Source organism: Pleurodeles waltl, chromosome 4_2 (assembly GCF_031143425.1).
Source record: "Pleurodeles waltl isolate 20211129_DDA chromosome 4_2, aPleWal1.hap1.20221129, whole genome shotgun sequence".
Lineage (NCBI taxonomy): Eukaryota > Metazoa > Chordata > Amphibia > Caudata > Salamandridae > Pleurodeles > Pleurodeles waltl.
The window spans coordinates 480,054,933-480,081,883 of NC_090443.1; the positions used below are offsets into that span (position 1 = coordinate 480,054,933).

General features: G+C 44.0%; 1 protein-coding gene and 1 long non-coding RNA gene across 6 annotated transcripts in view; one reads left to right on the top strand and one right to left on the bottom strand.

Moving 5' to 3' along the window:
• Positions 1 to 26,951, bottom strand: part of DHPS (deoxyhypusine synthase) — a 92,494-nt gene that overhangs the window by 60,928 nt on the left and 4,615 nt on the right. The window contains exons 1-2 of one of the 5 annotated variants that reach the window (XM_069231834.1): positions 6,212 to 6,334; positions 3,780 to 4,103 (exon numbers count right to left, since the gene is read on the bottom strand). In XM_069231834.1, the coding sequence (XP_069087935.1) occupies positions 3,780 to 4,103; positions 6,212 to 6,304 (417 nt within the window). In that variant the 5' untranslated portion in view covers positions 6,305 to 6,334. The other 4 variants (XM_069231836.1, XM_069231837.1, XM_069231838.1 and 1 more) reach the window with 4 other exon arrangements.
• Positions 7,060 to 26,951, top strand: part of LOC138292946 (uncharacterized) — a 158,136-nt gene continuing 138,244 nt past the window's right edge. The window contains exon 1 of the long non-coding RNA XR_011202850.1: positions 7,060 to 7,127. This is a non-coding gene — a long non-coding RNA (uncharacterized lncRNA). The remainder of the gene's footprint in view (positions 7,128 to 26,951) is intronic.

Sequence of the window (26,951 nt, forward strand, 5' to 3'; positions counted from 1 at the left end):
TAATTAATGTAAGGACGGAGCCCCCACCTGCCAGAGTCTAATCAGGGGCAGAGCCCCCACCTGCCACAGTGAACGATTGTAAACAGGAAAAAGGCCTTCACTTGCCACAGTGCAACCGGGGACACAGCCCCCCGCCTACCACTGTGAAATTAGGAATACAGGTGTCGCCTTTCACAGGATAATAAACGGACAAAGCCCCCACCGGCCACAGTGTAAACAGGGGCATGCCCCCCCACCTGCCACAGTGAAATCAGGGGCAGGCCCACCACCGGCCACAGTGTAATCAGGAACAGAGCCCCCACCGGCCACAGTGTAATCAGGAACAGAGCCCCCACCGCCCACAGTGTAATCAGGAACAGAGCCCCCACCTACGAGTGTAAACAGGAAAAAAAGGACTTCACAAAAGCACAGTGTAATCGGTGACAACCCTCACCTGCCACTGTGTAATCAAGGACACAGTCTCCATCGGTCACTGTGTGATCAGGGAAATAGTCGCTTATAATGTAATTTGGGGCAGTGTCCTCAGCTGGCACAGAATAATCAGTGACAAAGGTCTCCGCTGGCAAAATATATATTCAATGCGCTGCTCACTGCATCCTAAAGAACATTCTGTGGAAGGTTTAAGATGTTTAGCTAACTAACCTTTACTACCAAATTTTGGGAAATTTTCAAGTTACTGATAGAATCTTACTGATTTTTCAACTTAAGGCATGTCAAATAATGTTTATGGCTATGTATTAACTTAGGATGGTGGTGTTTTGTAGAGAAACTTAAAGGTTTTTAGTGAATTTTGTTGGGTTTGTAATTATATAATGATCATATACAGTGCATGTCCATGGTTCATAAAACGAGTGCAACTGCTCATCTTTCTGGTAAGCATCGCTTTTTCTACACGTGAATATTTCACTGAGCTCCCGACATGACAAGAAGCCTTCAACTGCAGACTGTGTTTACGATGCGTGCATGACACACCACTCCACTATATATGCATGGGACGCCACTGTTGCAACACAAGCAATTGTGTTACACAGCAGACATTTTTCACTACTTGAAATGATACGACACCAGCAGCAACCTTCAGCAGCAGACTGCATGCAACAGCACTCTGACAACATTACCAGCAACATTCTACTGCAGACCTGGTTCACAAGTGCACAGAACACTACCGCCAGACTTTAGGAGCAGACACTGCATCTGCATGGTACACCAACCATACAAGATAATCAGCATCCTGCAGTTGCAGACTTCACCACATGTGTGCAATATAGCATCTGGCCCTACATCTGTCCACCATTTCCTACAAGTTCATGGTACAGCTCTAACTCTTCCACATACTCTTCCCTCCTCCATCCCCCTTTACTCAACCCAAGCCTTTGGGTTAAGTAAATGAAGGATATATTCCCAATTAACACTTCTGGATTTCTTTCCTTCTCCACCCCTCCATTACTCCAGTCAATCTAACTAACAAACTCTCATATCCGCGGCTCTAATTAACTCATAATAATACTAAAACTGTACTCATTATTTCCCGATACTAATCCATCACTAATTCTTGTTGGGTTCCAGAGTAGCGTGCTACTCACCGAAAAGCGCTTTGACGCCTCGTCAGGGGTAATAAGCGCTATATAAATACGATTACAATACAATACAATATAACGCATCCAGTAGTGTTCTATTGCAGAGCAGGTTCACAACATATGCCTGTTACCAGGGGCCTCTGTTAGGGAGGAGAAGCGTCACCCTCCTCCCTCCCACCAGCAGCAGCGGCAGCTGAAAAAACGTCACAAGAAAATGATAATAAACGGTGTATATTATCGTTTTCTTGTAAAGGGACGGGCCATGGGGGTGACAAGCAGTGAGGGGGAGCGCACAGCACACACTCCTGGACAGCCAAACACTCATGCGCAGTAGGCTCTCTCCAGCTCAGCAACACAGTTGCCGGGCTGGAGAGAGCACGCACAGGCTCCCTGTCTGCCTGGGAGAGCCCTGGCTGCTCTTAGCAGCATCAGGATCTGCCATAGGGCAGGCTGGGAGCCTCTGCCTGCAGCGACGAAGCAGAGGAGACAGGAGCGGGCGGCGGCGTGCAGGTCATTTTTATTCTATTTTATTAATTTAATGTTTATCGCCCCACGACGGCATGTTACACAACATAAAGAGCAGTCTACAGCTGCAGACTGGTTACCACATATGTGCAGTACATCAGTCTATCAGTACACTGCCAGCAGCCTTCGGATTAAGACCATGTTTGATGCATGTGGATGGTCTACTACTCTGATACAACATAGCCATCAGCTTTCAACTGCAGACTGCTTTTCTACACATACACAGTAAAGCACTCTAATAAGAGTCAAATCCCGGCTATAAAGCAAACTGTTGTTATTACATGTGCACGGTTCACCATTCGTAATATAACCTGCAACTTTTGGCTGCTCTAATACTTGTGTGGGATACAGCATGTAGCAAAGACTACACTCCTCATATATATCAACCATTGTGTGTGAAATGGAAAGTCTCTTGTTGCATGTCTAATGGGCATTGTAAGTCTCCTCCAAGGCATTCATATTACTGATCAGATGAATGAAATACTGATCTAGCCCCATCTTGATCCAATCTGTGACACAGCTTGCATGCAGATTTCTGCAGCCAGTGCTGAACGCAAAGCACAATTTTCCAAGAGAATGTTACTTTATAGGCAGATGATGTGGCATACGGGTCAAATCAGTAGTCCTGAAAAACACATAACCTCCACCGTCACCACCGGTTGATTCTTGCCTCGCCTTGCATATATTGTAGCACGGCTATGGGTCACACACCAGTAAAGGGCAAATCACGATGCTCTTGCTTTCACAATTCTTCTGGTTTTACTTTATATTCACAGTGCTAATAGCAATGAGTCAATACCGCACATCTGCTACTCCCCAGTGCTCCAAACCCACCAGTCGCTAGTTCCAACATCTGCTACTTGCCGGGGCCCATGCCCTGGAACTGCCATTTGCCACTTACATGAGCCAGTTTGTAAAACGCAGAATAGTCGACAGGTAGTAGAGTTTGAGTGACCATATGCTTTGAAGACGAAGCAGTCATGGTCTAATCACAATCTAGGTTACACAATGGTCATTTCGTTCAAGGAGAGGCATGGTTAGCAATAGTCTGGTTCTAAACATAAGGCTAGGAATATTACCACTCTGACAGAAAAAGGCTAGCAATCTTCAACGGCAGACTGTGTTTACTAAGTGTATACGATACACCACTCTAATAATAGGGACAGTTCCTTGTTCGACTGCTTACTAGAACTGCTCGTTACACTAATCATAACCTAGTCAAATATTCACCACTGGAAGCTAAGCGCACTAAAAACGAATTTCCGACCATCGTTTTCAGATTTCCTTTGCTAGTCATGTACACTCCTGCCAACGTGCCAGGACAGAGAAAACGATTACTGCTACATAACATTCTGCTCTGTGTGACATCGCTGGCCTATGAGCACAAAGCCAAAAAGTGACCTCCTCGCTACCGTTTAATTCACCGCAAAGCAGCCAAACTTCCTGTTTGCAAGGGCTTTCATCAAAATATAAATCACAAACTGCCATTGCTACACTAGTTTCAGTCGCACGGCATAGTACTGGTTCACTCAACACTGACTCAAACATCTAAGCACTGGCTGTTCTTATTCTACTTTGCAGACACTGTGCCCAAGGCAATAACTGAGCACAGAATCAACCCTCCTCCGTCCTCATACATGAATGTATTATTCTGTATATGGCATATAGGAAACTCACCATAGCGTTGACCTCTCGCACTGCTTGCCCAAAGTGTGTAGCCTGGAAGCCGGTGGTGTAGAAGGACTGTAGCAAGGCATGGTAGTCAACACCCTGGTTGAAGTCGTAACCACGGACCTGCGGGGTGCTCTCGGGGAGCGGGGAGCTCCGTTTAAGGACGGCCTCCTGTGCGACGCATGGGGGCAAGCCTTCAGCCATCATGTCTTTGGAGCCACCGGCTGAGGGGCAGGCAGGTGTCTTCTCTGCAGCCGGTGTGTGCTGCGTGGCGGGCATGGGCTCCTCGGGTTCCAGTTTAGCGGAGTGAGGTTCTTGCAACGCAGGGGCCTGTGATCAGAACAACAGAAGGTGTGAAACAAGCAAGTTATAGTTTGCACTCAGAAATACTGCAGGAGCACAAAATGCCACATGTACCAATCCCAGATCACAAACAGAATAAGCAGGTTATACTGCAGGTAAAATACATCTTCAACGAGTGCCCTGGATCCTTCTCAAAACCACCCGTTATTTGGTAGGATACTCTAGTCATCTATTCTTCTTTACAAATCATAATTTCACCTTATTTCCAACTCCCTCCCTATCACCACCTTCACTTGTAACTTCCTCTCTTTGGCACTGTTTTCAGACCATCCCTGGTCACCACTTCCCCTCATCTCTCTTTTCAACATTTTCCTCCCAAATGTCCACATCTCCCTCTTTGACCCTCCCCTCCTCCAGCTCCATCAATGTTTAGCAATCCCCTTCCGCCTTGCTCTTTTCTTCCTCCCCAATTACCTCACCTCTTCATGCCCTTTTACTCACTCCCCACCATCACATCATCCCTTCCCATCCTAGCCTCCTTTCTGCACACCCAATCAAACGCCCTCACCCTGTCCTTCTCGCACGTAATTAGCTCCATGTCACACTCACCCCCATCTATGCCTATGCTAAACTCTACCGATTCTAAGTCTTACCGGTCCACATCTCCATCCCTTATACCACTGTCATCACCTCTTTTCATTCATCTTCTCGTTTAAAGCCTAACGTTCTAAACTTACTCACCCACCCCTTCCCTAGTCTGTTTCTTCTTTACTTCTCTTGCATGTTGTTACTCTCATTCTTTCTCTTCTAGCATCATCTCTGTTCATCATTGCCTTTCTCCCTCAATTACAACCCTGTCGCATCTCTAGCCGTACACTCCTATCCTCATGTATTGGTTTCACCTCACTCACTGCATTCGGTTTTCACTCCCTTCCTTCTTCTGCAACTGTTCCATATCCCTAAGTGTTCTCAATCAACTAGCTACTTTTCGTTATTCCTTTTGACAAATGTTTGTTTTTCCTCAACAGCCTTCTTGCTCTCAACCATCACTCCCCCTTCACTTTTCCAAGGCTCCATTACTCCCATCTTTTCATCTCTAACACGGGCTATCTTTCTAAGGAGTACAGAGCAATGTTTATGCTGTGAAGGCCAACTAGGTCTTCGTAGGTGTAATTCTCCGATAACCCTTCAGCAGCCCTGCAGGTGGATCTCTAAAGTAAGAATACTTGAATAACTGTATAATTATCCATCCAGATCCCATTCCTTTTCTCCAATACCCCCTTTAATAACTTCTCAACATTCTCTCTCCCTAAAATGCTCCCCGTCCCTTTCTCCATCTTATTTAAAACCCACCCTTCTTTCCCTCCCTTCAGTTCTATACCAAGCTTCATTTCACCCTTCTTTTCCATCCTTTCGCCTTATTTAAGCATTTGTATACAGCACATACATTACTCAAAGGTGTTAGAGCACTTTACAAACAAACAGGTTTCATAACAAGAGATACAAAGTTACAGAGTTACTAATTACAATAATTATGAAAGGCACAAGGAGGAGGGTCAAAACAAATGGATTGATGTGCCGTTTTGGTCGTTACAAAAGAATGAATTATAAACAGATTGTCGGAGGAGGTAAGTGATGAAGGTACTAGCAGCAAGGTGAGGTGAGATGAGACAGGAGTAGTGCAATTACATTCAGTCCTCGGTACAATTATCTTGGGGGAGGTTGCCTAAGGGGACCGCTGGCCACAATGTCTTTGTAGCAGAAGAGCTTTCAGCTCCCCCTTTTAATTGCTACATTTCATGACATCTACAGCTCAACGGCAAAGAGGGCTGCCTGTCCTAAACCCAAACACTCTGGCCCAAAAGCTGTTTAAAGAAAGGCAGAGGCATGTCGTGGAGGGAGACTGCAAGATCGAATTCATTCTGATCTAAATGCGAAGTGACAGGAGTGGACTATGTGAGGGAATTAGCCGTTGTAAAGAGGATGTAGCATAACGGACACAGCCGCCTACCCAAGAGCTGGGGACTCTGTTATGCCTTAAAAAGTTACACCTTAGAAAGGCAGGGGACTACAGTCCTCTCAACCCACTTTGCTTTTAACAGCCCTTTTCCCCTGCGCTCACCACCGACACGCACCGTCTGGAATCCCTCGCTTCCACCAAGTTGGGACCTATCTGGGCTCCTCCCCATGCTCCTCCCCTGAGCCGGGCTGGCGCTGGGAGCCGCCATCTTGCACTGCGCTGCTACAGACCCGGCCTCGGCATCGACAGAGAAGAAAGACAAACTGAGCGCGACATAGAGGCAAGACAAGCTCTGCGCAGCATAGACAGAGAGGAAAGACTACAATAGTCCGTGGTCGCAAGGAAAGACGACCTAATTAATGTGTATTGATAGCAACGGACATAAAAGGCTGAAGATATAAAACAAAAACATGCAGACAATACACGGCGCAGAGATGCAGCATCGTCATCTAAACCTGTATTTATATACCTGGCCTCTTGTACGATGGCCACCTTAAGTAATTGCTATCTGACAGGCTTAGCCGGTACCGCCGTTTTTTTTTTTTTTTTAAATGTACCGGTAAGTACCAAAATAGGCAAGATCATCTAAAGCCGGCATTAACCCTTAACTCTACATACTTTAAACAGTAAATATGATTAGCAAGCACTTTTAAACGTGTTCTAGAGCTGATTTAACAACCACTGACAAATAATTAAGGTAAAAAAAAGGCAGAATAGTGATGTTAAAAATTAATACCGTCGGTTTTGTTTAATCACAGAGTTGCCAACTTGTGAATTTTTTCATCGTACTAGGAGCGGGCATGGCTACGAATGATGTTTTGGGGGGTGGGGGTGTTAGTGCAGAAAACAGCCCAGACACTTCTAAATCTACAGGCCCCCAACCCGCCCCCTCCCATGACAAGCATCCACCCCTCCCACGAAGCTCACCCCTCACCCCACCCCCCCCCCAAAAAAAAAAATCAAAGCTTTTGAGGCTGCAGGTTTAACACCAGCTAATGGACATCGGCTGACCTAATACTCCAAACAATCAGGTAGGAATCTGCTTTCTGCTGAGGTTTCTGGCTAATTGTGTTGCCAGCGTACACACCTGGTGACCGTGTCAAAGGAGCAGATATCGTTTGACACACAATGGCAACATGCGAGTTGGCAGGTCTGACTCTTAAAACAAGTGGCCTACATTTTTCTCTTGGAAAGTTGGTAAACTTACTGACTAGCGTTGTCACCGGTCTGTGTTGTTTACCGGCATGACCAGTATTTTCGTGTCCTGTCTAGTACAAACATCAGGAAAATCACCTAAAGCTCATATTATTTCTCCTTATCAGTTAATACTTTAGAAAGCAAGCATAAAAAGTAAGCACTTTAAAATGTGTTCTACAACTATAATATCACTTACTGATAATCAAAGCAAACAAAGACAGGAAGGCCATGTTAAAAATGAATATAGACACTTTTCTATAAAAGTGATAAAATATAAACTTTTAAAAGTTCTGTTTAGGTATCACTTTCAAGCTTGTCCAGAATCTTAAAATGTAAACAAAGAGTATTTTTCTCTGGAAAAGTTGGCAACCCTACGTCTTTCCCATTGCAGACAAGGTGCTGAGTCACGGGCAACTGTGTAACACCCAATGTATTACTTGGTCCACATTATCTGAGCTTTCAAGCTTGGAGAAGTCAGGAGTGAGAACTAATAAGCACATTTCATTACTACTAGAGGTGGTTCTAGGATTTTTGTGGCACTGGGTGGAAAGGAAATGTGCGAGGACCCTCTAATTTGCATACAACATGGCATCACAAAAAGTCCCATCACAGGAAGTAAAGCCCCACTCCTTAGGCCTCACAGCACAGGACCATGGCTCAGAGGCCTTGGTGACAGGAACCAGTGTGTAGCACTGGTAACATGGGTCCTATTACAATCAAGGTAAAGTGGACCCACCATGTTCATTGGCTGGACAGTAAAATATAGCACAATCTAGGTGCATTTGAACACATAACCCCACAGGGCCATGGTGCTCTACACTTGCTACACTGTTGATAGGTACACCCCTCAGAGCCATGGTCTATCTCTGCAAGGGTCAGGGGAAGGGAATTACTTTCCATGGGCCTTGCAGATATGACCCAGCACTGCAAGGCCCAGGGGAGGGACTCATAGCCATGGTCAAGTGCTGCAAGGCCATCGGAGAGTGGTTTCATCAACTGGGCCTTACTGCCACTGTCTAGTGCCCAAAGGCCCATGAGAGTGGGCCCCACTACCCTGGGCCTCACAGTTATGGTTTAATGCTGCAAGGATCAGAGGAGAGACCCGTCATCTCAGCCATAGGCAAGCACTATGAGGCCATGGTCTAGTGCTGCAAGGACCATAGGAGTGGGCATCACTACCCTGGGCTTTGTGGCCAGGGTCTAGTGCTGCAAGAACCAGAAGAGAGTGCAGGTCCTCACAGCCAAAGGCCAACATTATGAGACCCAGAGAACAAGAGCCACCTTACCTGGGCCTCACGGCAATGATCTAGGGCAGTAAGGCCCTGGGGTATGCCCTTTTTTCTCTCCTCTGCCTGGTCTTACAGCGCTGGCTGTCAGCTGTGAGGGGGTTGCTTTCCTCCGTGCCTCACAACTATAACTGAGCTAAGGGAGTAAAAAAAGATTAATTTATGATGCATTAGTGCAGGGCTCTGTGGTTGGGATCAAAGTGCTGGGTCCTAGGCAGTTGCCAAACTGCCCATGCCTAGCGCTGGCCCTGGTTACTACAAGCACTAAAAATAAATGTAAAGCAAATTAAACCACTTCAGACCTTACCTGAAGTTGACTTAAGACTTCCAAAGGTGGGAGAAAAGCACTAAGTAGTGTCAAAAGTGGGTTCTTACAAGACAGAGGTAAGGGGTGAACGATTCCTCAAAGTACAATGGTGATGTGTGAATGTCTTAGTGCTCAATGTCTCTTTTTCTTTAAAATGTTAATAAAAAGCGTTGATAAAAAAGTGGGCTCTTACATTAAATGAAGGCATCTACAGCTCAGCCAAGTACACACACCTCGGGTTATAGTAATGCTTTTCAGCAATTATTCTGCATCACCTGACTACTGAATATCCATCACACAAATAAGTTGAGTGTAAAATTTTCTAATTTTTGAATGTGAATGTTGTCAATTCTATTAAGGACACAGAGGCAAGGATTGTGCCATCTTTTCTTTAATTTGCATATTCCTCAGCTATTTAACCCTTGGGCTGCTTGGCTGCTAAGCTTTCCACCCGATCCTAAGCCCCTTCTTTCTATATTTTGGGTAGTTCATGCTTATTCTTCATAACTTCCCTCACAAAAGGTATACATGCCAAAATTACATCAATTTGTCTAGCATCCTGTGGATTCTAGAGGTTTCTAGGTTTTGAAGATACCCCTGCCTGGCGCAGAGAAACTCGCCAAAACATAGTGAGATTTTGTTTTTATTGGGAAAAAGTGCAGTGCAAGAAAAATAATATTTGTTTATCTAAAAATGTCGTCAACAAAAGTTTTACTGTGCTATGATCACCATTTTCTCTGCTTTCAGGAACAAGCAGAGTTATATAAAAAAACATTTTTTACCACAGTGTTTGCATTTTTCTGATAGGTAGTCAATTTTTCCTAAATTTTGTGTTTTCAACCTATTGGCAGTTTTTAGTTAAAACATTTGTGCAGATCACTAAAGGTTTTCCCAAAGAAATGTTGTCAATTGTCCCTGGTTGGTCCTTACCTGTCGCAGCCACTAGGCCCAGCCGCACAAGTGGGGTAGAGTTTTCAACAGGACAAATATAGGAATGCTACTTGATAGGAATATTGTGGACCATGCAGATTCCCAAAGGTTCCCTCCTAGAAATGTGAGGTAAATGAGTGATAATAGGCCAGGTTGGAAGTTTGCAGGGCATTATGGGTTAGAAAACGTTATGGAAACCACACAAGACACACCACCCTGAACTCCTCCAGGTGTCTAGTTTTCAGAAATGTCTGGGTTTATTAGGTTTCCCTGGGTGGTTGCTGAGCCCGACCCAAATACTGCAGCTACCCCTACTGTAATTCTCCAATCTGTGTTTTGGGGCATTTTGTGTCGCAAGCGCTAGGCTAAGCCTTACAAGTAGGGTAGGTTTATATTGGGGGAAGTGTAGGAACTGTGGGTAGTAGGACTTTGTGGATCCCCGCAGATTCTGGAAGTTTAGGTCACAGAAATATGAGGAAAATTAGTGATTTTAGGCAAACTTCGAGGTTTACAGAGCATTGTGGTAAGACAACATCATGAGATCCCCATTCTGCTGCCCCATATGTAAATACTATGCCCAGAGCTACTGATATTTCCTTTTGCTTGCCAAACAGATAGGGATGCTTAAGTCTTCAGGTGAGCAGAATGTCTGTTGATACTTAAGGAAAAGGGTGGCGCATGATGTCAGAATGGACTAGACCCCAACCCATTATTTTATGAGAAAATATTCCTGGCAACCAGTGTTCCGTCTGCCCTTTCCCCAATAGTGTAGCAAATAGGGGCAAGGCAAACCCCTCCCTCCCTCCCACCGGGTTGGGATGCCCCTTTTGGGTGTGGTGCAGCCCAGTGTCAGGGTGGGACGCCCCACTTCTTTATTGTTTTGCCCAAATGTAAAATACCTGGGGGGAATATTTATGAGAATTGTGGTGCAGGGCAGCGCAGCAAGTTACCTTGCTGCGTTGCATCGTGACACAGGGAAAGGGCAGGTATGTCCCGTATTTATACAATATGGCGCATTTCTGTCCTTTCCCCCTGCACTGTTGCCAGTTCGGCAGACTAGCACCTACGCAGGCCCCCTTGCACCATGGTGCAAGGGTGTCTGTATTGCATGCAAAAGTGTTTCTGTGCAGGAAGGAGCAGCTTCCTGCTCAGAAACAATCCTGGGAAGCTTTTTCCTCTTTCTATACGTGCTGCAGAATGCAGTACACATAGAGGAAAAAACGAGGGGAAATAGTAATATTTCTCCTCGCTGCACCTCCTCTGGGGAGGAGTAAGGTTTTGGCACATCCCCAGCTTTACACAGTCTTATAAATCTGGGGATGCATCAAAATCCATGGGTGTTGCGTGGGAACACCCGCTGCAACGCTGACCCAGGGCAGAGTAACGCAACCAGCGACTTTCACTGTTTTGCACTACTCCAGATTTATAAGGCCACTCAAAGCCACGAAGAGTGGCTTTGCGTGGCTTCATAAATCTGACTTGGAGCCTTGAGTCATGCATGTACGACTTTGCGTGGTGCAAACGTGGCACAACGCTCTTGTAAATATGGCCCTTGGAGTGTATCAGCTTTCCAGTGCTACCTTTCCCTTTTGGCACAGTTCCCTGCAAGCACGAAGAACCAGGCTGTTTTCAGCCCTTCAGCCACTCTAGAGGATTCAAAACCATTTTCTGGGTACTGACCTCACTACTAATGTAATTGCGTCACTAACACAATTACGTCAATTGCAGGGCTGTCACAGGTACCCTGATGTGAGGCAGGAGAGGCCCCTTCTTTGATCGATGGAGGTGTGCCAAGGTTAAACAGAACAGCACACCAGCTGGAGCTACGGTGCCAAATGCTTTGACGTGAACTTCACATCCGTGCAGCCTAGTTGTAAATGCTGTAGACACCCAAGGAGTTAAACGGTGACTATAATGGAGTCTCCAATGTAGTACGCCATAACATATAGAATACCAGGTAATCAGTAAACATAAATATACATAAAGACAGCCTTAGTCTATCCAAATTATATTTTCTCTTCAAACAGCCAAATGAAGCGACAAACATCTTATTCTTGTTTGTTATCCAATCCTGCAACAAAATACAGTTATTGTTGTCTGATAGGCCAGGATGACAACAAGCTCAAATCCAAAGCATTAGGAAAAATATCACAGTCTTAGGGGCAGATTTAAGAGCCCCTAGCACAACCTTAGTGCCGCCACAGCATAATTTTTTTTACACTAAGGTGTGGCTAAAGTGGCTTTTTACATGCGACAAATTTACCAAGTGGTGCACCGCATGCATTGCACCACATTATGCCCGTGCCAGGCATAATGTATGCAAAGGGGGCGTTTCCCCGTTAGGGGAGTCGAACAAATAGCACAAGGAAATCTAAGAGATTTCCTTGCACCATTTTTTTTGGCACTTTTAACTTCTGCTCAGAGCAAGCGTAAAAGGGGACTTCCATTATTCATAATGGGCCCCATGCACTCTGCAGGAGTAGCGCCCACATTTTGGCCCTACTCCTGCAAAGTACAACAATAACGTTAAAAAAAAATAACGATACTGTCCCCTACCTTACACCATTGTGCGCCATATTTTAAATACGGTGCACACCTGGTGGTGGTAGGGTGGCGCTAAAGACAGCAAGAAAAGTATGCCTCTTAATATTTATTCTACAAAATATATACCACCTGTAACCCCAAATCATAGGCAGAAATGAGTCTAAAGCAACTTTTCCAATGGCCGAGCTCTCAAAAGTGATAATTGTCGCTTCTGTGCCCTTAAAAGAAGTGAAAACTTTCAGATGTGAAAACTAGTGAATTTTACATTCTATATCGGGGCCAGAGGTGAGAATTATGCTTGTTTATAGTTTACTTATAACTAGTTATGTTATGTTTGTTATGTATGTTCTGTTATGTCATGATCTGCCTAACCCAATGTCTGGCAACACCAGGGAAAAAGGTTTCTTAAATGAGATCAGAATTTAATTGGCATTACTACGTCTCTACCCGTCTGAGCATGATTCATGTTCTTTCAAGCATCTGACCACACATAGGTTACTTTGTAAGACATCGGATGATACGTAAATCTAGAAATTTGTCTTTGTTCTTCCCCCAATTTTAAAAGTGACTCCCTCTAGTGTAAAAATCCTCCCTGAGATGTGCAGCGCTCTGACACATGACACTCTTCTTAAGAAATTATGCAAAACAGATTTTCAAGTTGGGCAGACAGTTGCCTCCTGGATAATCCTTCATTAGTGGACCAATCGTGCAATCATTGCAACACAATCGTAACATCCCCAAATGTATTATACCTTGATTGAGGAGGTATTATAAACCTAATTCCCTGAGGAGAGTACAAACTAAAGAATGTTGCCTGACAGGATTTTGGGAAACTGAGTAGTGTCCTGCTGAAATGGCAGACCTAAAATTCTTTAAGGCCCTTTATGCCATTCCAGATTCTGCCAGTTTGAAAGAAAATTCAAGATGTAACCAATATCTGCTTGAAAAGGATTGAGAGTCTGTTCCAGACACCAACAATGACAGTGTCTCCAGGTAGAATTGTAGCACTTGCGAGTGCTATGCCTCCATGCACCAGAGATGCACTCTGTGGTTTTTCCTGAAAGGCTGGACACCTGCCATTCTTCCCTGAAACCCTCCAAGCAATAAGCTTAAGTCGACCATCCATTATTAAGGGATGGGGATTGCCAAAGTGATCAGTCAGTATATCCTGAGTTACTGGTAGGGGGACTGAATAGTCACACAACAGTTCCAATGGGACTGCAAATCAGACTTGAGATCTCTACAGAGGTGCAACTTGGACCAGATTGGCTGCCTGCGTACCTGAGGCATCACTCTGGGTCGCATAATGAATGGAGGACATGCATAAACCTGCCACTTTCTCTTCCAGATCTGGCTTTCAACTGGAGAATCTGTCTTTTGAGATTGGAGGCAAACCGATCCAAATGGCAAGGACCCCTGGGATTTGTCAGAATTAGGAAAACCTCTCTGTTCAACATTGAATCTCTGCTGTCCATCAAAAATCTGGAATTCCAGTCCGCGATCTGGTTGAAAGTGCCCAGCAGATGCTCTGCTTTGCCTGCAATTATGAGTTGATGGCAAAAATGCCTAAAGCTCTTTGCTAACTCTGACAACATATTTGATCTTGTACCTCCCAATGGGTTGATAAACTTCACTGCTGAAATGTTGCCCATATTCAAAAGGATGCAACAAGATCACCAGTCTTTCGTTGGGATTTCACAGCGAAAGAGCCCTCTAATAGCTCCAGGCAGTTGATGTCCCTTTCTAATTAATTTCCGGACCATTTTCTCCTGTGGGTATTGTTCCGCACCTGGCACCCTTGCTTGCTCTGCTGTCATCTGCTCCTATCACCAAGTCTGGGAAAGAACTAAATATAGCCTGGCTGATTCACACTTCTGTATGGGTGAGCCACAAACACATTGCTTGTTTGGCATCTTCCTACAGAGGGAATCACATCGCTGTTCGTGAGACCCTTACCGAGATGAGCTATTTTCAATCACCAAAGAAGCTGGTAATAGAGATGACATGGCAAAATGGCATGAACAGAGGCCAAGAAAAGCCCAACACCCCTCAATACTTGTTTCAAAGACAAGTGGCCTCTCACCAGGCCCTTCCTCAATCCTTCCGTCTTACATGGATTTTTTAATTGGGGCATGAAACAGTCGCCTTCACCAAGTCGAACTGGCACCCCAAAAAGGTCAATGACTGCATTGCTCATAACTGTGATTTCTGAACATTAATCACAAAGCTCAATTTCTGCAGGAGATCGATCATAAAAGTCAGTTGTTGAGAAAGAAGGGATTGATCATGTGATATCATTAATGTATCATCCAAATAGACGATCATTCGAAATACCTTGGCCCTCATACCAGTACACTCCACCACAGGCTTCATGATATTGATGAAATACAGAGGGCAGAAAATAGGCCAAATGGGATAGCTATGGATTTGTACATTCAACTCTGCCATTGAAACTGCAGGAATCTGCGATGAGGCTTGAAAATATGTATGATTTAGTAAGGATCTCTCAAGTCAAGGCACAACATACAATTGTTTTGCTGCAAGATATCTCTGGAGGTGAATGCCCTCCATCTTGAAATGTTGGTACTTTAACCAGGAATTAAACTCCTTTTGGTTCATTGCCTCTCGGTGGCCTCCTCCGATGTATCTACAAATAAATTGGTGAGAAAGCCCTTGGAATGCAGTGCAGTCTCTTGAATAGTATGATAAACATATTGAAGAGAAAACTATCTGGATACAGTGGATTCTCTTCAATTGCCTCTTTCAGGTGTAGTTGGGAAACATCCTGAGAAACTATAACTATCTGAAAGGAAGTAAACTGTAACACTCTTGGTAGGAAAGATTGCTCAGGAGAACCAAAACATTCCAAGCAAAATCCTTGCACTGTCTGTAAGACAAAGCATCTTTTGTCAGAACTCGCCAGTTTTGCACAAACATTTTCACATGACCCCCAAGAGTAAACGTGGAACAATTCTCACCTGTACCTTCTTGGTTGAAACCTACGTTGTTTGCTCCTAGTTCCCTATATGGAAGTGGCCCCGGTTGCTTCTGCCCATGAGTGCAAGAAATTGCCCTACCATCTCTGGTCATCCCAGACGTTCCTCCTCCTGTGCTCATGTTGCCTGTGCTTCGCGGAGGACCTTGATGAAGGAAATGGCTGGCTGAAGTTTCCTAACATGGCCAGCCCACCCAAAAAGGCTTTGGTTGAAAACACCTTCTTCACTGAAAGCTGCACATTATCTAATGCGGTTAAAGTGTGTACAAATTTTCCTAATTCTTTCACAAGTGGATTGCCAAAGCAGAGACACTTTTCATTAGGTCCACTCTCTGAGGACGCCAGCTCACCGAGTTTAGAATCAACTCTAATAAGGATTGATTTGCGTTGTTGTGTGGAAATAGCACAGTTCGTGTTACCAAGTGGCCACATGGCCTGTTGCACCCATTCTGCCACAACATTTGTGTTTATTGTTTGTTGACACATCTTTGTCCTTTGCTATGATTGATAAAGCCAAGATTTTTGTAAGAGGGCTTGCTAGGTCGAGTTTGTCCTAACAGTCCCTCCATGCCTTGTCTATCACTTATTTAGGATCTCAAGATAACTTGCCCAAACAGGTAGACATTTTCCGGGTCCACTACAGGATTTGCAGATGCCTTTTCTGGTGAAGACAGTCTCTGACATTCCGTCTGCAGTCTATTCTGAACAGCCCTTGTCCAGGACTTTGTGGAGCCTAGATTGTACATACAGGGTCACCGTAAGGTAAGAGACCCAATCTGCATATCTGGGGTGAACTAAGTTGTATGGGGAAACATTTCCAAGAAGGCGCGCTTGGCCACCCCTTCAGAGAGCTTTCCTCCACAGGTCTTTTATACCATCCTGCTGCTGGAGGAGGCCACTAATGTCTGCAGGAATCAACGTTGGATCCCGAACAGTCAGAGCCCTAGAAACATAATTCACCTTTAGCTGAATACTCGTTAGCATGGGGTTCAACCTGAGATCCTTCATCTGCAGCCCACCCAACTTCCATGAGCCATCTTTGTCTGGATGTAGCTCCCTCAACCAAGCAGCAAATGAAGCACACATCTTGTCAAAGTCTTCGGCATGCACAGAATGTTTGGATTTCTTTGAGGCCTTGAAAGGACCAGAGGCCTTGTCACCTACAGGGGACGCTGAACCCAGATCTTCCTGCACAGATATAATTTGTAGGAAGGAACAAATAGCCTTTCAATGATCTCCACTTGGCTTTAAAGCGGTTGAAATATTCTGGTGGACAGAGGCCTGAACCAAAGCATCAATAGCTGCAAAAATATGTTTGTCCACAAAATAATTGTGGTCCTCCTCTTCAATCCAACTTTGGAAAATGCTATCCCCTACACTGGTACTCATGAACAGACTAGCTCGCACCAGTGTATTAAGAACACTCACAGTGTGAGATGACCGCTACAGCGTTTGTGTACCCTAAAATCCTCTTTGTGTATGGGTTTACAGCCCAAAATCCCTTCAGAGAATGGTGAAGACAATAGCCATGCTCCCCAGCTGTTGATGTGCTGACTGAAAAAGAAGGCTGTGAAGGGCACAGGGCCGCCAGCTCTTTCTAGCACCAAAGCTGCTAACTGAATTTTACAGTCCTCACCAAGGGTGTTCACCAGCTCTTCTGACAAAACCAGCAAATCACACTATTTAATTATTTAAACTGAGCCCATCGCTTCCTGTAAGACGCGCTGGGGGCAGACATGTGGGTGTAGGGGTCACTGAGCACCATCTACGCCTTAAAAAATAAGTAAAGGACTGGGTAAGAGGGCACTATAGCGCCTACAAGGCGGCGATGATTGCCTGAAGGCCGCTAAGAATCAGGAAACTGCACTGCTGTCTTAACCAAACATAGTAGCAACGTAATCAGAATGGTAAACTGAGGCTCTTATAGCGGCTCCTGTGCAGCTAGGAAGGAGAAAGTCAGATGGTCTAAGGCTGTCTTCATGTACATCTGTTTGTGCTGATTTACTGTTACTCGATAATGTTTTGTGCCATAATATATTGAAGGCTCATGGGATTTGTAGTTTTTATAGTCTGTTATTGTCCCTGTTTAAATGGATGCTGAGTATGCAAATTAAGAAAGAAGGCATAATCCTCGCCTCCAGTCCTGGCATAGAATTGACTGTGTTGTTGAAGGCTTTCAGAAGCTTCACGTGTCATTGAGAACGTGTGATGACCAATTAACACATGATATTGATCAGGACACAAAGCAATCTGATCATAATGAAAAAGAAGACGTAATCACAGATACCAAGAGCAAAGCAAAACGTACAGCGTTACAAGTAACAATAATATAGAAACAAATTCAATGCTGTAATATATATTATAGCATTGACTTTGTTTCTATATTATTGTGTTAATTGGTCATTTTTGTCATTACATGTACTGTTTTGATTGTTTACTTTTTCCTTTTATTACAGTGTTTACCTACACATTAACAAAACCTTTCTTGATCACATCACTCTGTTGGGCGTATTTGCCCCCTTGCCCCCCCTCCCCCCCCTTCACCCTCCCCTCTCCCCCTTACACATTCACCTCTTTAATCAATCTTTTATGGTAACTATTTATATTTTGTTTGGTGTAATCACACTCCATGCTGGTACCTAGTCAGTCTTGCTTATTTTGCTCTTTTTCTGATATATTCTTAACATTTCTCTTGGTTTACATTTATTAATTATTACCATTTTTGTTGGTAACTGGATTATTGCAATTAATTTTTTACTACCCTTTGATACCATTTTTGGTAGCTGGTATTTTCATCTACAACCAGCCCCAACATGGCGGTTGTTTTAGTCCTACTTTTATCTTAATTTCTGTATACTTTACTTTACCTACAACCAGCCCTAAGATGGCGGTTGCTTTTAGTCCCTTTTTTATTTTTAGTACGCTCCATTTCTTCCTTCCAGGTTCCGGGTGCCACTTCTATGGACACCCGGACCGGAGGTTTTGCTTCCAGTTGCACTCCTTAAACGGCCGGCTTCATACCCGGACCGGCCGCGTGTGATTCCTTATGGTCGTTCTGACCGCGTTATACAATTTTCCCTGAGGATGGGATTTGCCGAACTACGGCACAAACGGTAAGGCATCTTCTGCTCCGTTTGTGATTGTTGTTCTGATAATTAGCTTTCTGTTACTCATGAGATTTGGGTTTTTTCATTTTGGTACATTTATTTGATATCCCTTTGGGACACGTTGCCAGCCTCAATACGTTATTTTTATTGGTCTCTCATTAGTTATGGAGTGCTGGGACATTTATTTTACATCATTTTCAGAGCGCTTAATTGTTTGACATGGGACTCCTCCCTATGTTGTTTTTGTATTCCATTTCACTTCATGCTAGCACGTGGTTCATCAAGCATATATTCAATATGACTTATTGAATAATATTCTTTCATGATTAACACCTTGCCCGCTTTACATTTACCACCTTTTTTTGGTTTTCTTGTTAGGTCACTATTTCATTACTGCATTTGCTACTATTTTGACTGACTGGATACCATTTTTGGTATGTCTTTTCGCAGTTTGTTTTACCTATTTAACTTCTCACCCGGACGCCCCTCTTTTTGGGATTTCACTTGCCACTGGATACACACTAACACCTTGTTTATATACTCTTGTAAATATCTTTTCTATATTCAATTAACTCATTGGTTGGTCATCTTGACACATCCCTTTAAATAATTATTTCTGCTTGATATGGAACACGTCCATCTTGATATTTGCACGGGCTCATCACTTCTATTAATGTGTTGGTACACAGCGTTTTCTCATCTACTTTCGGAATTTGAATTTTTCACCCTTACTTTTGTAACTATATCTCTTTGCAATTGATGGCATAGTATACATATCTGTTTATGGTTGTATTACAGCCCTGAAGAAGCACTCTAACTGGGCGAAACGTGTTGGCTGTTCACTCTTAGTATTATCCAATTTGCCTACGGAAATGCGAGAACACAAGGCTGTTTTATTCTTTATCCTAATACGTCTCATCTACGCAACTGTGTGAAATTAACACTTCGGACTTGCAAAGAACTATTAAAGAAGTACTGTTCATCTGCACTGCCAGAGCATTGGACTCTTCCTTTACTTCATACAACATAATTGTTTGGTCATATTGCGGTCCACCGCCTTTTTGAGTATATCAAATAGTGAGATGAGGGGTTCCTTATCCAGGCCTTCATATAAATTTTGAAGTGACAGTAGGACTTTGTATTCTTAATTCTTTAAAATCAGATGGGCACATATATGGGCTCAGACGTCATACAGTCGCTCTTTCAGGTATAAATAGGCTGATTCTGGATGCTTTCAGGTGCCCACAAATTGTTAGGATACACAAGGTGTGCATGAGAAGGACACTTGGTGGATGGGGTAACTGTGTAGAAACTTCTTTCCTTTTTTCTTGATAATCATAGGACGCCAGTATGTATTCTGCGAGAAGCTTAATGATAAGATCACTAACATGAGGGGCGCAATAACCAAAACGATCACTGAGTATTAATATCCCTTGAGGGGTGGCCCTTTTAGGACAACAAGTTGTGGGCAACTGAAAGATCCATGTAGTGTCCTGACTTCTGCCTGACTAAAGAATTGCTTCCTGGCATTGACAAACACGGCCACGAGTTCAGGGAGTGCATCTGAGAAGGAGAAAGTGGGCCAGGCAGAAAGCATGTGAGTGTCTGCGAGTAAGGACACTTGGCAGAGATCTCCCTAAGTTGTAGCATAAAGACAATGTGCATCTATGCACTGGCTTGAGCTGCAAATGATAAGTGATGGTAACGTCCTCAGTGCTGTTGTGGATAGGTTTATCTGCTTAGCAGTAGTATGTGACTGGCGACGAGGCAATTTTCCAAATCACCTACGATGCCTGATCTTCACCCATCGTGCACACATTACTGCCCATGCCCATTGAAAAGTATTGACATATGTCATGTCATCACCAGAGAAACGGAACCCAGTGGTGGAAAGTAATTCTGGCACTTCAGTTGTTGCTGATGTTCAGTAGACAACCCAGTTCATGCACACATCTATTGCTTCCCTGTGTGCGCTTCTGATCTTCAGCCTCCTAAACATAGACAGTCTTAGCCTAGATGGTGCAAATGGTTGAAAGGATATTAAATGTATGTGGGTGCCCTTGACATTGACACTGAAAAGGACAAGCAACTGCTATGTCTCTTGATGCACTGTGTTGGCCACAATGCCAGAAACATCAACATCCAATATGATGACAGTGAGACACCAAAAAGAAAGTTTGATGGTATAGTTTCTGCCAAAACATTTTTGTTTCTACAAAGACTAGGAGACACTGAATCATTTGTCGTGCACTTAAAAGAGAGTCTCCTGCTCTGTGATTTTGAAAATTACAACTGTGAAGAGGGGCTTCCAACTCAAATTATCGCAGGCTGTGAGTCTGTTGCTTTTCTTCAAAATGGACTTCAAATGTCCCACAAACTTGACATGAACATGCCTCCAACATGGTTGGGTATCCAGCTGAGACATTGAGCAGACATAAGCCTGGAAATGCACCAAAGACAATATCTTAAAATATTCCTGCTATGATTACCTACTTTCTTACACAGGTATACGTCCTGCTACCCACAACACATCCACAGTGCGGTAATGTGGGTAATTTTCAAATTGTCTGTAAGAGTCAAACAGAACATAAAAGCATGCTTCAACAATCTGGTTTATTTCAGAATCCAAAATGCAAGGTTGTAGCTTAGTCAGTGAGATTTGGGGGGGTATGAATCTCAAATTTCCCAACTAAAAATGCAATTGAACATAGGGTGAATGTGTGAGGTGACCAAGGTTTGGTGTGTTCCTGTAAGGAGTAGGGTTATTACTGATATGTATTAGAATGGATTTGGGGCTGATTTAGAACTTGGCAGATGTACTCTGTTGCAACGATGACAGAGTGTGCTAACTGCCAAACTCAAGGACCACCTGCCCAATTTTGAGTTAGGCAGACTGCAAGAATGCCAACGGAGTAAAGTTAACTCTGTCAGTGTAAAACTTCCCACATGAGCAGGTGCCATTAGAAGAAAGCCATCTGACCATCTGCCCTATTTAGCGTGGACAGTCAGATTTTTTGTAATTTTTTACTGTTCCTCACCTCCAGGAATATACTGGTGGTGGAGGACAGTTTTTTAAATGCAAAACTTTGGAAAGGTTTGACGGCCAGCCGACATGTTTGATATAGCCATCCAGTAAACATTGATAAGAACCACCATGATGGTGATTCTTGCCAGTGATAGAGATGTCCACCCGGTTGGTGAACATCTCTTCATTTGGGGGGGTGGAGTAAAGGCAGCAAAGTCCTCTGCCACCCTGTCTGCCTTTACTTCCTTTGCTAAATCAGGCCCTCTGTCAAGAATGGCTCAGTAGACAAAAAACAATGGTTTGGAATGCTGTCCTAGGGATTGCCAGTGGTTAGACTATTTGAAGGCCTTTACCCCATCACTTCTTGGGTGTTTGATTGACAGTGGTATGCCTGGAAGCCTGAGACTAGCATAGCTTTCCAAGCCTACTACTGCCAATGTTTGTGAATTCTAAGGAGTAATGCATTTGCAAAGTTGCTGAGGTGCATCACCTGCAGAGAGCAGAACTGTGCCATATTGTCAAAGAAATTATGCTTTCTGCTCTCCACTCACTGGCACACTTTGGGCTACCTAGCACCAAAGCAGGCACCCTTGTGCCATAGTGCAAGGGTGACTATGTTATGGTTGGGATAGTTTATGTGCTGGAAGGGGTACCTTGCTGCACAAAAACTGTCCTTGGAGGCTTTTTCCTCTGTGTATGTATGCTGCAGAATGCAGCACACATGCAAAGAAGAAACAGTAAGGCGAAGTAAAGATATTTATCCTTGTTACTCTAGCCTCAAGCAGGCATGCCATTTTGACCCAAACCCATGTCTAAGACTCTTTGAGAGTATTGCTCTGTGTCAAAATCGATGGGTTAATGCGTGGGACCATCCAGGCACCACCCATGGAATGCCTACCTGGTGCAAAGAAGCACAAGGCTGCGCAATGCACTGCCTTGTGTTACATGTTTCTTGCAAAGCTACGCATATCAACATTTGTATGGCCTTGTAAATACCAAAAAGGATTTTGTGTTGGGGCTGTGTCAAAAAGGTGATGCAGCAAAACTGATGTAAATATGGTCCTGTGTAAATATGGGTTTGCATCAAAATCCATGGGTGAATGCACAGCAATGCTCATGCACCACCAATAGAGTGCCTACCTGAGGCAAAGTAATGCAGGACAACACAGTGCAGTGCATTACTTTTTCTTTCAAGGCCATTTGAATCTGCACATCTTTGTAAATGACAAAAATGATTTTGTGTTGGGCTGCTTTAAATAGTGATGCATTTCTAAGCAAAATCTTCGTAAATCTGGGCATCAATATAGTTTAGTTCCTGATCCGAAAAATAATCAAGTTAAAACCTATTAGCGAAGTCAGGATGACAATAAAAACTGAAACAGAAACACCAGACCTGACTCAGGCCTCCCAGACCCAACTACCAAGCTAATAAAGTATTTATTTGTGGGGTGTCACAACACAAACACCCTCCCACCCCCCTGAAGTTATGTCCCTGCCAAATGGCACAGTGGCATAACGAAACTTGATGGGACCCCCCTGCACAGTACATAGAGGGGCCCCCTCTCCCGACTCACTCGGGAGGTCTCAGGCCAGCGTACTGTGCTGAGGGGGCATCCTGGAGCTCGGGGCCCAAATGTGCATGTAGGTTGTGACATCACATCAAGGAAATGGCAGTAAATGCAGACTCCTCAGATGCGTCTTTTTCAACAGAAACCACAAGAGCAACTAAAATTGTATCCATTAGAGGCAATGTAGTGACTGATGATGATAATGTCTGAACATGTATTGGGCATTGAAGTACATGGAAAGCCTATTCCCTTTTTTTGAAGACCTGCCAAACAAACCATCTCTGACACCAGCCAACATCTGCATCGATGAGTGTGATTCACTTGGCATCTCAAATGTCTTAGCCTGTTTCACACAAAACATTCAGCCACTCTCACTCCATTGATATCAATGTTTATGCGGTGGAGGCCACTACAGGTAGTGGATTCTTAGGTTTCAATTCAGCAGTGAGAATGGGCCTGCTTCGGGTGCTATACCAGATCACTGTGCGCCCCGCAGAGCTGTAGGACAGTGTAGTAACACAAATGTTTCCTGAAATCTTCCATTGTATCGGTATACTTCCCAGATTCACCAGATTCACCTGCACATTAATGGTTCAGTGATGCCAGTGGCTCAGCATTTTTATGGAATGCATTTCAGCATACAAAAGCAGGTTGAGAGTTAACTTTATAATTTGTTAAAACTCAGCACCATTGAACCTGGTAAAGGCCCTACACTGCTGATGCCCCCTTCATCCCTGCAGTCAAATGCCACAGAGAAGAAGTACCACAAAAGTACTACAAAATGTTATTCACAAACCTACAAGCGTAACACTCCACATTCCCATCTCTTGTCTTTTCTATAGGAAGATCCTCACACATGTAAGTTTACTACTTAGAAGTAGATGGGGGAGTGGCTGGAAAAAGGGGCATCCTTACTACTAAATGAGAGGAGTTTGGGAATGAGTAAGGAGGGGGCTAGAGATTGGTTAAAGGAGTGACATGCACCCATCCACAAAAAAGTAAGCCCAGTGCTATTCACAGATTTCACTTCTAAAGTTACTAGAGGCACAAAGGGATCACAGGCACTAGTAAATTAGTCCAGCACATAACTGGAGTAAGTTCAGCCCCCCACATGGCCAACCACTGGTCGTGCAACACCCTCGGCTGACTGAGACTGAACTACCATGAACAAACATGTCCTGTGACAACTAGGACCAGGAGCACGCAGGGATTCATATGCAGGGTCCACTATAGGTCCAGGAGATTTCAGATCCATGCCAGATTTTTAGACTATCCATGGTGGCCCTGCAAGGGTGTCATGTACTCTTGTGCAGGCAAGGATTTTGGGCCACCCATCACCTGGTCTGGTAATGAAAAACAGCCACTAATTGAGGTGAAGTGGGCCCCCTCGCCCACAGGGGCCCCTGTGCCACTGAACATGCTGTACTAGTGTTGCCCCAGGATGTCCATAAAAGACCATATTTACAATACATCCACATATAAATTATTTACAGCGTCAGAGATTATTGTGGAAGTCGTACACAAATTGAACCCACCTGGACCTACATTGCACACCCCATGCATTCTTGCAATCCCGTCTTAAGGGCCTGATTCATTGTGTTGAGAGAAGGAACTGAAACTGGAGTATAAGCGTGAAGGCATCTGTACTTTGACCCTTTGGATGTAGGACAAGTATTTGTGACAGCTTTTCATCTAAGTACTATAAAACTGAGACTGTAGCTGGAGTGCAGAAAGTGATAGAAGCTTCTGGTGGTCTTGTGAGCCTATAATTATAGGTGCCCACCCCTTCTCTGCCGTATAAACAGGCCAGTTTTTTTTTTTTAAGTATAGTTCTGGCTGGACTCTGCCTTTTATTAAAAATGATTACTATGTCACAATACCCTTGAAGAGTCAACTATAAAAACTGAGCCTTTACTAGACGTCTTTAGCCATCTGCAGAGCAACAGTACACAAATATCTGTCAGATCCAACAGTAGACCGGGGTTAGGACATTGCCCAGCAGCCACTAGCTGGCCGAGGATATGACATAATTACCACACACCAGAGTCATTACAGGACGAATCAGGGCAAAGTCAGTGTTTTTGAAGATTTTGTGTAATTATATCACTTTAAGGTCATTTAAAGATGACAATTAGCGTCAAGGATTTCATTAACTAATAAAGGACACTTCTTTTGGGCTCGGGTAGGCTTGAACTGTCTACCTTTTCCGAACAGCTCACTTACAGTTTAACCTTTCTCTCTCTTAAGTGCCAATAATGAACAATGAACTGACCTTTTACCAAATACTGACTTACCAGAGCCTCAAGGCGCTGATATCTTGTTACCCAAGTAAACAAAAGATGCTGTCCCTAGCTGAAGGGCACTGAGTGCATAGAAAGATGAGACACGCGGCACTGATGGATTTTACATTTTCCAGGTGCCTTCTGGGTGATTCCTTTGTGATTGTACTATGTACCCATGCCTACAACCATGGTATTGTGAGAGTAAAATATTGTGAGCAGGAAGCTGTATAGAAATTGAAGAGTGCCTACGCACGGGGATGTATTATTTAAGCACTGTGTGAGATTGGGCATCGTAACTCGGTTGGCGTGTGTGCCTGCTGCAGAGGCTTGTGTGTAAGATACAGCTCACAGATTCCCTCCTTGGTAACCCTGATCAGCAGGTCGAAGCGGCTTTTGCAAAAATGTCTGTGACCATAGTGTTCCATGTGGAGTCCTACTGAAGTAGCTGAGTGGGTTGATGCACGATTTAGGCTAGGAACCCGGTAAAGTGGCCCACTGGGTTATTGAACTCGCTGCAGATATTTGCAGGGAAATAGAGACTGCACCGTCTACCTGTCCAAGTTACTTTGATGGTTAATTCAGTCACTGCAATTACCTGTGAATAACCCTCAAGCTACAGATTCAAATTTGCTCTGTGGGTTAGTACACTCGTTACAGAGATAAGTGTATAACCTAAAGGTTATATGTTAAAATACTGGTGACATAGTTTAATGAGTTAAAGTCCATATTGCAAACATAAGAGGATAACCTGCAGGTTAAATGTTGAAATACTTGAGAGATCGCCTAATGAGTTAATACACATACTGCAGACATAGTTGGGTGGCTTACTTGCAGGCTAAAGGTTCACATCTTTATGGTGAAGCAGCATGGTGAGTTAAGGTACCTACTGCAGGGCGTTGCTTTCAGGTCTTAAGTTTAATTCCCAAAGGGCTCGACTCCGCCATTCATTTTTCCAAGGTCGAGAATGACTTAGGTAATACCACTTATCTACAGTGCCCCATCGGGCTGCAGTGTTGGACACCGCCTAAAAATAATCATTTCATGCACAAGAGGGCGTGCGGTTATTGACTATACAGCCATTCTCATCTAGCCGCAAAAACGCCCATCACTTGAATTAAAATGGTGACAGGTCTAACGCATTTACTCATAAGAGCCGAACTGACGATATCTGGAACTTATTTAACAGCTTATTGACAGTAATAATTTTAACAAACATAATTCCTGCCCGTGTTTTACCTCATTCGCAACAGTTTAAACCTGATTCTGTGTAAAACGTCACGGCTGCCGAATTGCATAACTTCTGTGATTCTGGGTATACTGGAGATGCCACCCGGTGCCCAGCTTCGAGGTGGCTATGAACTAAACACAAAGACCCAGATTTCTGAAGCTATAGGGCGACATTATCGTAATTTTTTTTTTTAAGCTAATGTGACGTTAGGCTTCAAAAATCGGCGCAAATATTTACAATTGCGCCACTTTATAACCCTTTACGCCACATTATGCTTGCGCCATGCATAATGTATGCAAAGTGGGCGTTCCCCCATTAGGGGACCGCAAAAAATGGCACAGTGGAATCTAAGAGATTCCACTGCGTCATTTTATGCAGCTACTTTT